Source organism: Maylandia zebra, linkage group LG4 (assembly GCF_041146795.1).
Source record: "Maylandia zebra isolate NMK-2024a linkage group LG4, Mzebra_GT3a, whole genome shotgun sequence".
NCBI classification, from domain to species: domain Eukaryota; kingdom Metazoa; phylum Chordata; class Actinopteri; order Cichliformes; family Cichlidae; genus Maylandia; species Maylandia zebra.
The window spans coordinates 11,948,756-11,962,759 of record NC_135170.1 but is presented as its reverse complement, the minus strand read 5'-3'; the positions used below and the strand labels follow the sequence as shown (position 1 = coordinate 11,962,759).

General features: G+C 40.8%; 2 protein-coding genes across 3 annotated transcripts; both read left to right on the top strand.

Moving 5' to 3' along the window:
- The first annotated feature begins 488 nt into the window (after positions 1 to 488).
- Positions 489 to 8,831, top strand: LOC101483813 (MICAL-like protein 1). 2 transcript variants are annotated; one of them, XM_004563058.3, is made up of 16 exons: positions 490 to 831; positions 1,059 to 1,107; positions 1,509 to 1,557; positions 1,653 to 1,794; positions 2,034 to 2,122; positions 2,207 to 2,334; positions 3,431 to 3,804; positions 3,950 to 3,995; positions 4,686 to 5,301; positions 5,431 to 5,553; positions 5,791 to 5,917; positions 6,021 to 6,111; positions 6,197 to 6,270; positions 8,039 to 8,153; positions 8,231 to 8,274; positions 8,446 to 8,831. In XM_004563058.3, the coding sequence occupies exons 4-16, from the start codon at positions 1,710 to 1,712 to the stop codon at positions 8,568 to 8,570; spliced, it is 2,037 nt and encodes a 678-aa protein (XP_004563115.3). In that variant the 5' UTR covers positions 490 to 831; positions 1,059 to 1,107; positions 1,509 to 1,557; positions 1,653 to 1,709; the 3' UTR covers positions 8,571 to 8,831. The 2 variants fall into 2 exon arrangements, with proteins under 2 accessions (XP_004563114.3, XP_004563115.3); XM_004563057.3 differs by having other exon boundaries at positions 489 to 1,107.
- A 945-nt stretch (positions 8,832 to 9,776) lies between these two features.
- On the top strand, positions 9,777 to 12,532 carry polr2f (RNA polymerase II, I and III subunit F). Its single transcript, XM_004563056.3, has 5 exons — positions 9,777 to 9,917; positions 10,112 to 10,181; positions 10,315 to 10,445; positions 11,745 to 11,816; positions 11,934 to 12,532. The coding sequence occupies exons 1-5, from the start codon at positions 9,898 to 9,900 to the stop codon at positions 12,022 to 12,024; spliced, it is 384 nt and encodes a 127-aa protein (XP_004563113.1). The 5' UTR covers positions 9,777 to 9,897; the 3' UTR covers positions 12,025 to 12,532.
- The last annotated feature ends 1,472 nt before the right edge of the window (positions 12,533 to 14,004 follow it).

Below are 14,004 nucleotides of genomic sequence, written 5' to 3'. Positions count from 1 at the left end.
GCATAATAGATTGTATCAAAGTATTTTAAAATATTTTTTATAATTTGAATACGAACCTTTCTAGTAAAGTAATTTTCATAGGACAAAGAGCTCGTGTGAAGAACATACCGGAAGTTGCGTTCCCTCAAACCAAAGCATTAAAAAAAATAAGCCTAACCTTTCACTTAGATGTTTATTTATTTATTTACGTTAGGTTTACACACTTTTCCTCTTACTTTCTTTTTTTCAACAATACCAACTCATGTGACTGAGTATCTATTTGTGGTCCGAGACTAAGGAAAGCTTCTCTTCCATAAAAAAAATTGGGGCGGGGAAAGTAGTAAAAGTGGATTGGAATAAGCAAAAAAAGGCACGGCCATTTTTGAATCGTTCTGTCAAGTTTGCACCCGGACAATAAACTTATAATTACAAACCTTTTCTTCCTAATTATAGAGTGGCGGCAAGAACAGCTTTGTGTCTCCCTCCAGTGGCAGCTATTAGGCATTTCATAGATTGTGGAGCACAACTGCAGAGCTAATAACTGGACTAAGTTTAAAATATCAGCCCCGTGTAACAGACCAGAGGTCTGGCAGTGTTTCTCTAACAGTTCGCTTCACTTCAGGGGCTCGGTGCATCTTTGCGGTGGAGGAAATAGCATCGAGCTGAAACGAGTAGGAGACTTGTGGTCGTGGTTTGAAACGCTGGAGCAATGCGCGGTCGCTTTACTTGCCTTTGTTTATATTTGACAAAAACAACACGAAAGGGGGGGGAAACATAAACTTCCTTCCTTCCTGCTCTTGCTGCTTCGCCACCACGACGTGCAAGTCTGGCCGCAGAGAAATAGTTGCAAAGGTAGATGCTTTGCTTCCTGTTTCCTCCGAAAAAAAAAAGCCAGACCTGCACCACTTGTATCTGATCTCTCCGACTCTGACACGGTGCCATGTTCTGCTTGCTCCCTGCCCACTTGTGAAAAGTTGCACGAGAAATGGCATCACCGAGAGTTTTGCTGGAGTGGTGCCGCGTCACATGCGCCACTTATCCCGACGTGGAAATAACTAACATGTCAACCTCATTCACAGATGGACTTGCGTTCTGTGCTATCATCCACAAACACCGCCCTGACCTCATGTGAGTAATGCCATATGTTAACAGAGCTGTCATGGCTGTGCGGAGTGAAGTGTGCCTTGCTTCTGACTTTCTAACTCCAGTTTACCCCTATCTGTTTCTGTTTAATCAGAAACAGAGGGGCTCGTGTGCACTTTGGTTAATCTGCATCTCTTTTTAACCCTTTTTTGTCCAGTCTCATTGGCCTGAAATCGGTTAATTTGGTTTATTTGACACTGAACCACTCCTCTGGAATCATCTCATCTCTGATCTTTTAATGCTTTTTGCTTCTATTGTATTTAGAAAAGTTCATTATGTAGTTAATCATCAACTTTGTCGCTCATTTATTGTTTTTGGGGTTTTTTTTGTTTGTTTGTTTGTTTTGTTTTTAATTGAATCTCTCCAATTTCTTCACTTTACTCCAGAGACTTCAGGTCCCTCTCCAAAGATAATGCTTATGAAAATAACAAGCTGGTGAGTTTCTGATTGGAAACAAGAACGAAAGCATCCCGCATCTTTGTTTCGGTTTATTCACTTTCATTCCCTGTTTCTCGCCTGTGGGCCTGCAGGCGTTTGAGATAGCAGAAACAAAGCTGGGTATCCCTGCCTTCCTGCATCCGAAGGATATGATTTCCACCAAGGCGCCCGATCGTTTAAGCGTCATCTCCTACCTTGCTCAGTACTACTGCTTCTTCAATGGGAAGTCTTCGGGTGCGTTTAAGATAATCTGCCTGTTGTAGCCCTTAATTTTATGTTGTTGTTTTTATAGATGCTAGCATAAATTTTCAGACTGAGGTTTGCTGTCCTGCTCAAACATATACAGTTGAATTAATATTTTGGATGCAGTGTTATCCCTCACTCTTCAGGTCAGGTGAATGAAATCAGACTGGCCCGTCCTCAAAGAAACAGTGCATGCACGGTGATTTGCGTGTCTTATCTTGACTTTACAGCAGGTCCTGCCAAATTGTGGTCATCGCACGGCACTTCCTCACACAGCCTCTCGAAGAGCAAAACTTACCATCATCCAAAGAGCATGAAGGTGAATGTTCACAGGCTATTTTGGTTCTGATTTAGTCATCTCTGTGGTTGTCACTTGAGCGACTGGTTTCTCTTCTGTTTTCAGAGCTTGACTGACAGCAAAAATGTTTCTGATGCGAGGCCGCAGACTGTGTGCAGTTTGTGTTTGAAGCCCGTGCACCTAATACAGAGGCATTTAATAGATGGAAAAGTTTACCACCGCAGCTGTTTCAGGTAACAGAAGGTCACAATGCTGTGCAAAAGTGTTAAGCCACCTCGAGGTTTCTTTATATTTTGTTTCCATGGAGCCAGAATTTCTTGTCACTTTTTAAAAGTGGTCTTGAGCAATAGTTTTTCAGTTTCTTTGGTCATTGGCTGCTTTTTCGCTCATTTTTAGTAAAGTCCTTGTAGCTGTTTTTCTTTTTTGTTTTTTTAATTTCATGGTTAAACTGCTCAACACTGGCCTATGAGTCATTCCAGCATAAAAACTCCACCCAAATTAACGGATGAAACAGTGTTGTGTTTGCGCATCACACACTACTTGGTGAAGAACCAGTTTTAAATTGTATATTTAGGCACTTTGTTACTAGCATCCTGTGGCAAAGGTACGTCATTATTTCCCATTTATTTAGCTGAATCTACCAACAACAACAAAATGCCAGAGATAGAAAAGTTTGCAGGCATGAAATAGTATTTTTGCACAGTTTAGAAAGAGTTATTAGTTGAAAACTAGACATATCTCGGCATGGTGTGCAGTAGGTTTGAGGAAACTGGACAGGTGTGTGACATAAAAAATACATTAAAGACCCAATAAACTATCTACAGTATGAAAAGTATCTAAAAGCCATGGACTTCAGAAATGGGGAAAAAATCCATCCACCTGAAACAGGATCTGAGACATACTTTTGGACCTTCAGTTGCTCCATCTAATGCTCCGTAAAGCTTCATCACAAATGGTCTCGGTGGACGAGTATCTGTCAAAAAGCCATTCTTAAGGAAGGATAGAAAAACAAACAATAGAACACTAACAGTCATGGATTGGCCTCCCAGAGCCTGGACCTCAACATTATTGAAGCAGTGCAGGATCATCTTGACAGAGAACTGAACAAAAGAAGAGCTTTGAATGTCCTTGAGAAAGCCTGGAGCACTATTCCTGTTTGCATGTTCCAATAAATCTCACTGCCTGTTTCCCACTTTCCTAGCAAAATATGAAGAAATGAGATCAGGCTCAATTCTTCTGAAAAGTACTGTAATACAGTAATATCTGATCATATTTGACACTCTTGATTCAGTAGATCTGGTAGATTTAGAGTTCTCTTTTGTATTTCAGGTGCAAAGTGTGCCATGCAACTCTTTTACCACAGTCTTACACGCAGGGAAGTGACGCTGGCTCCTTGATCTGCGCTTACCATGCGACAAACAGTAAAGGTACTCACGTCGACGTCAGCAGGCAAACTGGATCTCAAAGTAAACTTCAGACAGTTTGTTATTCTCTGGGTGGACAGCCTATCACCAGCGTCCCTAACTACACAAAGAAAACCGAGTCACAGGACACACTGAGTTGCAAGACAGCAGAAACAGGCGGGACAGAAAGGATAGATGGAAGGACTCGTCCTGTTCCAGCACCAAGGCGGATTTCTGTAGGCCCTGTTCCTGCAGCCAGGATCAGAAGTTCACAGACTGTAAATAGCTCCCCTGCTGCAGGTAAACGGGCACACTTGTTTTCTTGTAGCTGTTCAGTCGTAATTATTACATTCCTGCTTTCTGCGTGTATTCTGGTCTTACATCTGTTTCTCTGTTAAGACATAATCATTATGTGTTTTGTTTTCCTCACTCTTTCTCTCTGCAGGTGGTTTATCCAGTCCAAGCAAATGTGCAGCCAGTCCGCCTCAAGGGTAAGTGTGACAAAAACAACCTGTTCATCGCTTCCTTTTGGCACGCACTTGTCTTTTCTCATGCATCTTTTCTGATTTGTATCTAATTATTTATTAAATGCTGAAAAACGAATTGTCACATTTGCCAATAAAAATATGAACCCAGACCTGATTTAATATTGGCCAGGGTGCTTTTCAAGGTTCTTACCTTGGAGCTCTTTAGCATTTTGGGAAAGAAGAGGAAGTTCCAGGAGGCTAAATTGAGCGAGCAGTGAGCGTTAGTGTGGCCACATTAGTAAAAGTTTGCACTGACCTGGATTTAATCCTGGGTTACAAATTCTCAATGCACAAATCTGTCTGAAACGTGTCAGTCTCACAAAAACGTTGATGTTCCGGCTCTACACAGGTTTGAGGTATGTTCTGACATCACAGACACTCTTGGCTTAGGATCTAAAAACAACTACAATAGAGAGGCTTGAACAGATGACCTTGAAGGGGAGATGGGCCAAATTTGAATCAGATGTTTTCTTCCCTTTGTGGCCAAAGTCAACAGACTTAACAGCACATCGTGTGTTTTGAAATATAGGTGCAAAGTTTCTGTGGTGGAATTCAAATAAATAAAAGAAAATGCCCATTCATAAAATGGAACAAGAGATAAGGTCTTAATAACTGACTTTCTTCAATGTGTTTTTATATTCCAATACTCTATAGCACCAGCCCAGTCAGCGCTAGATCTAAAATGAAAAGCAGCCATCCATGGATGGCCCTCGTGCATCCGGGACCTTGGACACAGCTGCCTCCAGCTCCACCTCCACTTCCCACTTTTCGATCCAAATCTGCTTCTAACTTAGATGGGTCGTCCAAAAGACCCAAAGTTCCTGCTCCAAATCCTTTTGAAGATGTGCAGGAGGACGACTCTCAAAGCGAGGTTGCTAAATCTGAATCTGAAGACCAAAATAAGCCTTTTTTGGGAGCTACCCAATCAGAGTGCAGCACCTTGGCATCGCAGGAGGCTGAAGAAAAAAAAGCTCTCCCACAGAAGAGCCCGGATCTCAGAGGGCGTGTTGACGTTGCAGAACCTGACCCAGTAAAAGAATTGACTGCAGATACTAACATAGAGAGACCTTGTGGTGAAAGAGGTGGAGATGGCGGTCAGATTGCTCCGTCAGATGTGACAGAAGCAGCAGGTCCGCGTCCCATTCCTGCATCAAGACAGAGTCGCATTTTACCCAGAAGTCTTTCTGTGCCAGCCATTGCGTCTGACCCTCGTTCTGCACCTGTCGGTGAAACACAGACGGATGAAGCTGCCACATCGTGGCGAAGTAAGGTACGACAAGAGATCAGAGTTAACCAATAAAGGCCAAACATTAATGCGCGTTTCATGTTCTACCAGAGGACAGTCTCATATGGCGTTTCTTACAGTTTTCCATATTATATATATTTTTTTTATTTTCAGCCTTCCTGTGAAAATGATCCTAAGGCTCAAAGACCCACATTATCCAAATCAAATACCGTTCAGGACCTCTCGCCTTGTCGGGGCCCCGCACCTGGCCATGGATTCCCACTCATCAAGAGAAAGGTACAACAGCTGGATTTAAAACAAACTCAAAGGCCACAAAATCAAATTCTGAGTCATTTCTAGATGTGCCTTTGTGTCATGTAGATGCAGACTCATCATTAAGATGAGACGTTTTGAGCAAACTGAGTAGTTTACCCAGAATAACAAGGTTTAGTCACTTTTTTTGGTGTGTGATTTATTTAAGAAATTATTTCTTTTTTGAAGTCTTCAGTTTTGGTGATATTTGTTGCTTGACAGGTGCAGACAGATCAGTGCACTTCCCCAGAAGAGCTGCAGGTGCAGATGAGAGAAGTGGATCAACATCTGGAGACACTGGAGGGAAAAGGAGTGGAACTGGAGAGGAACCTGAGAGGCTGCAAAAATGGTTCGTACTAAATAAAATAATTTATTGGCACAAAATTCTCAATATTGTGAAGCCGCTTTGTGTAAATACCATTACATTGACACTTCCTGCTTTTTTATTTCAGATAAACAGGAGGAACAAATGCTAATGGAGTGGTTCTGTCTTATCCACGAGCGGCATGTTCTGATGTGCCACGACACGGAGCTGGTTCATCTGTAAGCGTTTTTTCACTTGTGCGGCTTTTCTTTTTTTCCGTGTTTTCTGAGCATCGTAAACACATGTGTAATTTTTATTTCTCAGGACAAAGCAGAAAAAGCTGGAGGACAGGCAGACCGACGTGGAGTACGACCTCCGGTGTCTCTTTAATAAACCGGGTTAGTATGTAGCTCTGTGCATTGTTCAGTCACTTTTATCACCCACTGTATTTGACATTAACGGGAATTACTGATCTGTAAATAATTCAGGGATCAATATTCTTTTATCCAAGGTTCTGTAGGCGTGATGAAAGGTCTTTAGCAGAAAGTTGACATAACTGCCATCAGACTTTTGCGTGTCAGGGGTGATTTGTGACAGCATGGCTGAAAGGGTGAAAAGGAATGTTTACAAGCCGAGACCTGCTGCGACACGGTTCAGAGATATAGTTAGAGGGTTTAGACGTGTAGAATCTTTATGATCATGTAAGAAAAGTACAGTGAAATTGTATGCAGTCCTATTTAGTGCACAGAAGGCAATCTAACTATCTCAATCAGTGTGTGTTTGAATGTGTATGTATGTCTGTGTGTGTCATTATTATTGCACTGTTGTTCACAGCTGTGAATACTGGTTGCACGGGTTAGTGAAAGGAGGCAAACTCTTCAGTGTTCATTTATTAGTTCTGGGAGATGTGCTGTTTTTCAAGTCTGTTTGCCTTGTTCCAACTGCACCGCCTCCCTGAGGGTAACAGCCAGGATGTGTGATGTGCCCATCAGGATACTGTGGGCTTTACTGTGGCACCAGGACCTGTAGAGGTCCTAGAGAGAGGAGCACAGCCGGTGATTTTCCGTGCTGCGCTGATGACCCTCTGGAGTGTTTCCTGAGCAGCGCAGCTTGCAAACCACACCAGGAAACAGTTCCGCCTGTACACTTTAAGCTCCTTGGCTAGGGAATTGTTTTTCAGGAAACCTCAGGGAGTGAAGTCGCCACTGTGCCGTCTTGATCAGCACAGTTGTGTAGGTTTTCCAGGTTAAATCATCATCCAGATGCAGGCGCAGGAACTTCAGTCACTACACAGTCCCTGCTGATGTGATAGGCTAAGGGTCTGTTTCTCCAGAAATCCATTATTTCCTTAGTTTTTGTGGTGTTGAGGAGCACTTTGTTTTTCCACAGAGAGGACAAAGACTGATGGTCTAAGAAGAAGACCACAGACAAAATTCATGGGTGTAGTGAAGGAAGAAATGAGTGTTAATGAGGCAGATGAGACACTGCGGTGCTAAAGGGAGCAGCTGGAAAGAAGAATAGATGATGATCCTAAAAGAAGGAAAGAAGACCCAGTTAAACAAACGTGACATAGTAATAGACTTGGTCATTTATTGGTTTGGGAAAGTGATCTAGTTTTGGCCACTGTGAGGGAACAGAGTCTGAGATTTCACTAACCTTTGTTCCTCTGTGACCTCCCGCGCTACAACACACCCACTGCTGTGGAGGGTAACAATGCTCCAGCATTTCCTCCATTTGAAAACTCGCTACTGTAAGTCTAGACTGGTGGAAGTCCAAACAGTTTAGAGATGGTTTTGTGAACTTTTCAAGCCTGATGAGAAACAGAAACACCAGCTCACACTTGACTGTTACGTCTGTCACTGAAAACACTTGTTTCTAATCACATATTTGAATTACCAGTTAATCTTAGAGGGTCACATACTTTTGCCATTCACAGACTGGTAAGTAACACTGGATCCTGACATGCTTTTTGATTCTAAATGGTGCAACAAGAACAAGAAACACTACAAGAAGGCTCTGAGTTGACTCTTAAAAGGCACTGAAATGAATTAATGTTTCTATAAGAATATTGTTGCTATCCTATCAGTGGAATCCAATGGAGATCGCTGATTTGTTAAATGAAATCTCATTGTGTTGAACTTTCATTGTCATCATCTGCACACACAGACAAGAACTGGAGTCAGGAGGATCGAGATAAAGAGAAGAAGCTGATGGATGAGCTGGTCACCATCATTGAACAGAGGAACCACATCATCAGCTGCCTGGATCAGGACAGACAGAGGTACTTAAGGAAAAAAAATCAATTATGCTTTTGCATTTGTACATTTTATCTGAGTGCAACTTTGTTTTTCTGATTAGGGAGAGAGAAAATAACGTGCTTTGGGAAGATGTAATGAACAAAGGTAAGATAACGAGCCTTCTAATAAAAGCTCTTTGGTACTGTTTTGTATCTTCTGTTTTGCCTGTATGACGAAGGCAGAAAGAAATTGATTCGTTGGATCACAAATAATGCTCTATGTCAATGTTTGCTTACTGCTTAATGTTTGTTTTACTGCTCTTTCGTCTCTTCTCAGACTTCCAGAAAGAAGGATTAAAAGAGCTAAGGAAGCCCAAAAAAGATTTCAAGCCTACAAAAGTACTAAAAATCCTGAACCACAAAGAAGAAAGCACGAAGAACTCTGTGGATAAAAAGAGTTGAAGAAGTGTCAGAAGCTCTCATTGTTCATGTGTGAACAGTATGAAATATGCACTTATTAAGTACATGCTTACTAATTATGTGTTAAAGCCCAGCTCAGTAACATCACCAAACAATTTGTATTGTTCTCAGTTGGCACGATATATGCATTATTATTAATGTGTTTTTTCACTCTAAAAATTATCATCATCTTATTTTTTATGGTATTGTATGATCACATACTCGTGGGTTTTTTTTAAGTGTGCAATAAATCTCATGTGTTAAGTACTGTCTGTAGTGCATTTGAATTCAAAACAACAGACAAAAAATATTTAATATACATGCACAATGTACCTGTTAACACACCAGTAATGTAGGATTATGTTCATTCTCAATTTTGCAGTGTTTTTTTTTTCTTCACTATGATTTTAAGTAAAAGGAAAATAATAAAGAGCAGAGGCTGAAAATACTTGGTGACTCAAAATATGAGTCTTAATTTGTGGTTCTAGTAGATCTTATTCTGAAAGTTTGTTTGACGTCTGAAAATTAATGAAAAAGGGAGAAAAACGTGTTGGCTGTCAAGTCTAAACGAAACCCAGGTTAAATTGCATTTAATCAGAATACTTTATTGATCCCTGGGGGAAATTATTTTTTGTTGTGCTCCATTATAAACCAACATAAACATAAACCAACATTAAGACAAGATAGACAATATGCTAACTAAGAATAGTACAATATATACATACATAAGTCACTCATAAATAAATAGCTGGAAAAGAAACGTGTAGTTGTAGCAGTAACCAGTGTGTTAAGTGGATGCGTTGTACAGGGAGATGGCCACAGGCAGGAAAGATTTCCTGTGTCGTTCAGTGGTGCTGAACGACAGCAGCTGCATTTATGTTAACAAAGAAAATTATCTGTTTCTCATAGTTTCAAACAAAAAGAATGTTTTCCTGTATTAATACTGTTGTATTTTATTTCGCAGTAAAATTAAGGGTCATAAAAAGCTACAGGCTCATTGACAGGACTGCAAAAAATAAAGAGAGAAAAAGACAGAAATACCGCTCGTACGACAAATGGCGAATTTTATTTATTTATTTAAATTACAACAATCAACTTTTTTTGTTGTTTGTTTTTTGGGGATTTAAAAACAATAAATAAATGTAATTGTACTGGAGTACAAGTGGAAAGAAAGTTCCTTTTCCTGTTTTTCATCCGGAATATTTTCCAGCGCACCAAACCACCGGAAGTTTAAGCTTCGTAGCATTCATGTGGGTCCGTGTTAACAACAAAGTGTGTTGACTTTCTTCTACGGTTTGAGTAATATTTTACGTAAATTTTAGGTTAAAACATGTCCGACAACGAAGATAAGTAAGTAATGATGACACTTTGATGAAATTCATATTAAAATGCTTGTTTCTTTATTATAACTCGGCGCGAACTAGCATTGTAGCTAACGCGGTTAGCCACACTGCTAAGTGCTCTGTATAAACTTATTGACAATTTGCTGTCTTTAGAATCTATTTATTGTCTTTTAAAAACAAAACTTTGTGTCAAATTTGCAGCTTCGATGATGGAGATTTTGATGATGCCGAGGAGGATGAGGGATTAGATGATCTCGAAAACGCGGAAGACGTAAGTTGATGATTCTCTTAACTGGACAGCACAGACACTGCTTTGCTTTTGTTGTTTGTCGTCAGTTTTATTTTAGCACTACTGATCGCTGCCTTTGTATCATGTTTATTGTCGGTTGTTTTCTGGTGAATAGGATGACCAGGAGAACGTGCAGATCCTGCCCGCGGGAGAGGGCCAGCAGGCAAACCAGAAGAGGATCACAACTCCGTACATGACCAAATACGAGAGGGCCAGAGTGCTGGGGACACGAGCCCTCCAGATAGCGTGAGTGTTTCTTCATTGTCATTTACGGCTTCACGGTTAGGTTTAAGGTTAATCATGCTGGAGGTGTTGACGTTCCACGTCCAACTGATACAGAGGTTATGTTTCCCACACCAGTCTGCCGATATTCAAGAAAACCTGACATAGGAGTTTCCACTTTTGTGTTTATGAGAGCAAAGCATTTCATAACTGTCAGAGTGGGTCGTAAGGCACCACAGTCGGTGAGAGTGAGATGTTGAAAATATTCGTCCACACTTCTTTGGTCCTTTTGTCCAGTTTTGTCATTGAATATAGAACTATGCTGAAAGGTAATGTAAAAGAGTACTGCAGTATTTGAGTGCATCTGACTTTCTGGTATAGTACATTGTGTTACTTTGTCTTTTGTAGGAGCAAAGGTAAGGACTATGAATAATTGAGTGAAGCTGGTGCACTTAATGTCATGTTAATATAAAATTATTTAGCACCAGAAATATCAGTTTACCTGTGATTAGAGTTCATGTTTTACAGATGATAGTTGGATTCACGTGAGCACCTTCTGATCTTAACCTTAGTGAGATTAATGGGTTAGCAAGGTAAGACGAGGCTAAAGCCAGCGTTTTCAGTGTCACAAAGATGGCTTTCCTTTGACCTGGCCAGATCACCACAGTAACTTATGCTAAATACACAACCTGGTCAGCAACATGTTGTGGTTAAAGTTTTAGTTTAAAATCATTCAGAAGTGCCACATTTTTACTGATTTTTTTTTATTTTTTTATTTCCAGTAGCCTGTAAATGTGATATAGATTCTCTGCTGAAGTGAGATGTTTTGTAAATGCTACCTGTAGAACTTAAAAATGTCTCTAATGCTCACTCGACCCATTCTGCGCTAAAGGAGAGTCAAACATCGTGTCAGACGCCCCCTTTCTTATATGTGAGCACACAAAGAGCCTGAGTTAACAAAAACAGTTCTGTGATGACACCTGTCATCTTTGACTGGGGTTTTAGGTTTTGTCAAGCCAGATAGTGCAGGGAAACCTAGCTATGTTGAACTTAATTTGTAGTATATGCCTCTCATTTACCTTCTACAAACCATTTCAATTTTTGAAAAAGAGAAAGGAAACTCTGCGGCACAAAGTAAAGCACAATCAAAAATGACTTGCTTCCTCTTAAGGCACTTCCACCTGTCAGTGATTAATCCAGACTTCCTTAAATACTAACCCTCAATTATCTAAAAGAAGAAAACATGGTGTTTGTAGACTGAGCATTGAAAAAAGGCTCTAACACTGTACTGATGTGGTTTACCTGCTGACTTGTCTCCAACAGGATGTGTGCTCCAGTTATGGTGGAGCTGGAGGGAGAAACAGACCCGCTGCAGATAGCTATGAAAGAACTAAAGTAAGCCATAATTTTCTTTGATGACTTTTTGTCATTTCTCTTTTTCATGTGTGAGTGACATTATTTAAAGAGCAGGTGACTGTAACAGTATCTCTGTCTTTTTGTCCTCACTGACAGGAGCAGAAAGATCCCCATCATCATCCGCAGGTACCTTCCCGATGGGAGTTACGAGGACTGGGGTTGCGACGAGCTCATCATAACTGATTAAACATCTTATGAAGCAGTCTACGCTGACAGATCAGCCTAAGCTGCTTCACAGCCACCACCCTAACTGGTTTTACAGCTACACAAACCCAGTGGAGGAGTCTCCTTCACGCCCACTCCCAGATCCAGTCGCTGTAATTCTCCAGTGACTGTAAACATGAGGTGTACTGCATAAGACTACTTAAAGACTCAAAATAATGCAAAACAAATTAGTATGCTGTTTATAGTTCATAATCCTGTGAACTTACTTATTGTTTTCCCCTCTAACTATTTGTTTAGTGTTCATCACAACCCAGCTCATTTTTTCGTCTTTCTTTTATCTGGTACCCACTGAACTCAATTGTTTTAGCGGCTGCAATGCTTCTAAGAGCCACAAGGGGGAGATATATCTCAGTCAAACACTTAAGTTTTATAAAGGAATCCTGTATTATGAAGTATTTGTGTTTTTGAAAAGAGGTGATTGTAGTGAAATTACAGTTTTATTGTTATAAATAAAGATTTTTGTATAAAGAGTTTGATTTATGTTACTTACACTATGAAATGTAAACAGAGGTTTACAATGAGGGTGAAGTTACACTCTCTGGGTTCATAAGTCATAAAGACTTAGGAATCCTACTGCAACAAGCACTAAATGCACACATTACTGTAGTAGATCGATAGATAACAGTAAGAATCCTCACTTCCGACAGTGGGTGTTGATGTTTACACGGAGAAGTATTGTCACAGTCATGATGCATGGTGTGTGTGGCTCCCCCCGCCCCACTCCATAAACACAAAGCAGCCAAACAGTCAGTGTATTGTTTTAGGAGAAATGGGTTGTTGCCCGGGCAGAGAGACGGCGAGTGAATGCGGGAAGACAGAGAGAAAGTTTGTGAGAAAGCAGATTAAAGGATTTCTTGTAGGAGGCAGTGTGTGATGATACTCTAGTAAATAGGCGAGCGGATTATATGTTGCTTGTGTGTGTGTTTGTGGGAGCTCCGTGACATGTATGTAAAGACAGAACTGATTTGAAAGGAAAAAAAAAATGCAGCTGGTAATAAAACTGATGAAGAAACTCGTCTTTTTTCTTCTGTAGTCGACTTAAAGCAAAGGCGTGTCGGTCACTGTGACCTCTGAGCATCAGCAGGCAGGAGCCAGTTGGCGCTGGTATTAGTAATTATGTGTAAAATGTGTGAAAAACTGTTTTAATCTATGAGTCTTTTGATTGGAGGAGACGGCGCCTCGGGGTGATGCTGCGCTTCTTTCATGGGCTGGAGAGGGTGGCTCGTGATGCTCACCAGCACCAACACAGGGAGGCCAATATCAGGTCGCCTCCAGCAGAGGGAATGACTACAATCTCCCGAGACCTTCGCTGGATCAGGAACTTCCACCTCCTACTTGATTTGTTTGTCATTTGTCTGATTTGTTTTTCAGTCCTTTACAACATGACTTCTCTTATTGCTTTCCTAGATATACGCTGACTGGCCACTGTATTAGGTACACTTGTTCACCTGCTCATTATCACAAATATTGAATCAGCCAATCACATGGCAGCAACTCATTGCATTCAGGCATGCAGATGTGGTGAAGATGACCTGCTGGAGTTCAAACTCAGCTTCAGAATGAGGACGAAAGGTGATGTAAGTGACTTTGAGTGAGGCGTGGTTGTTGGCGTTAGGCAGGCTGGTCTGAGTATTTCAGAAACTGTTGATCTGCTGGGATTTTCCCACGCACCCATCTCTAGGGGATACAGAGGAGAATGGCCAGAGGTGAGAGGCAAGCTGAGAGGAATGTGGCAAAAGCTAAAAAAACACTTAACCAACTAAAGTCTGAATGCACACCAGAAGACCACACCTGTGCCACTAGTCTCAACTTAGAAAAGAAAACTGAGGCTACAATTTGCACAGCTCATAAAAAAGTGTTTCCTGATTTCTCCTGTGATATTCTGATTGGATGATCAGAATTTGATATAATAAAAAAAATATAAAAAGAACATTTAAAAAAG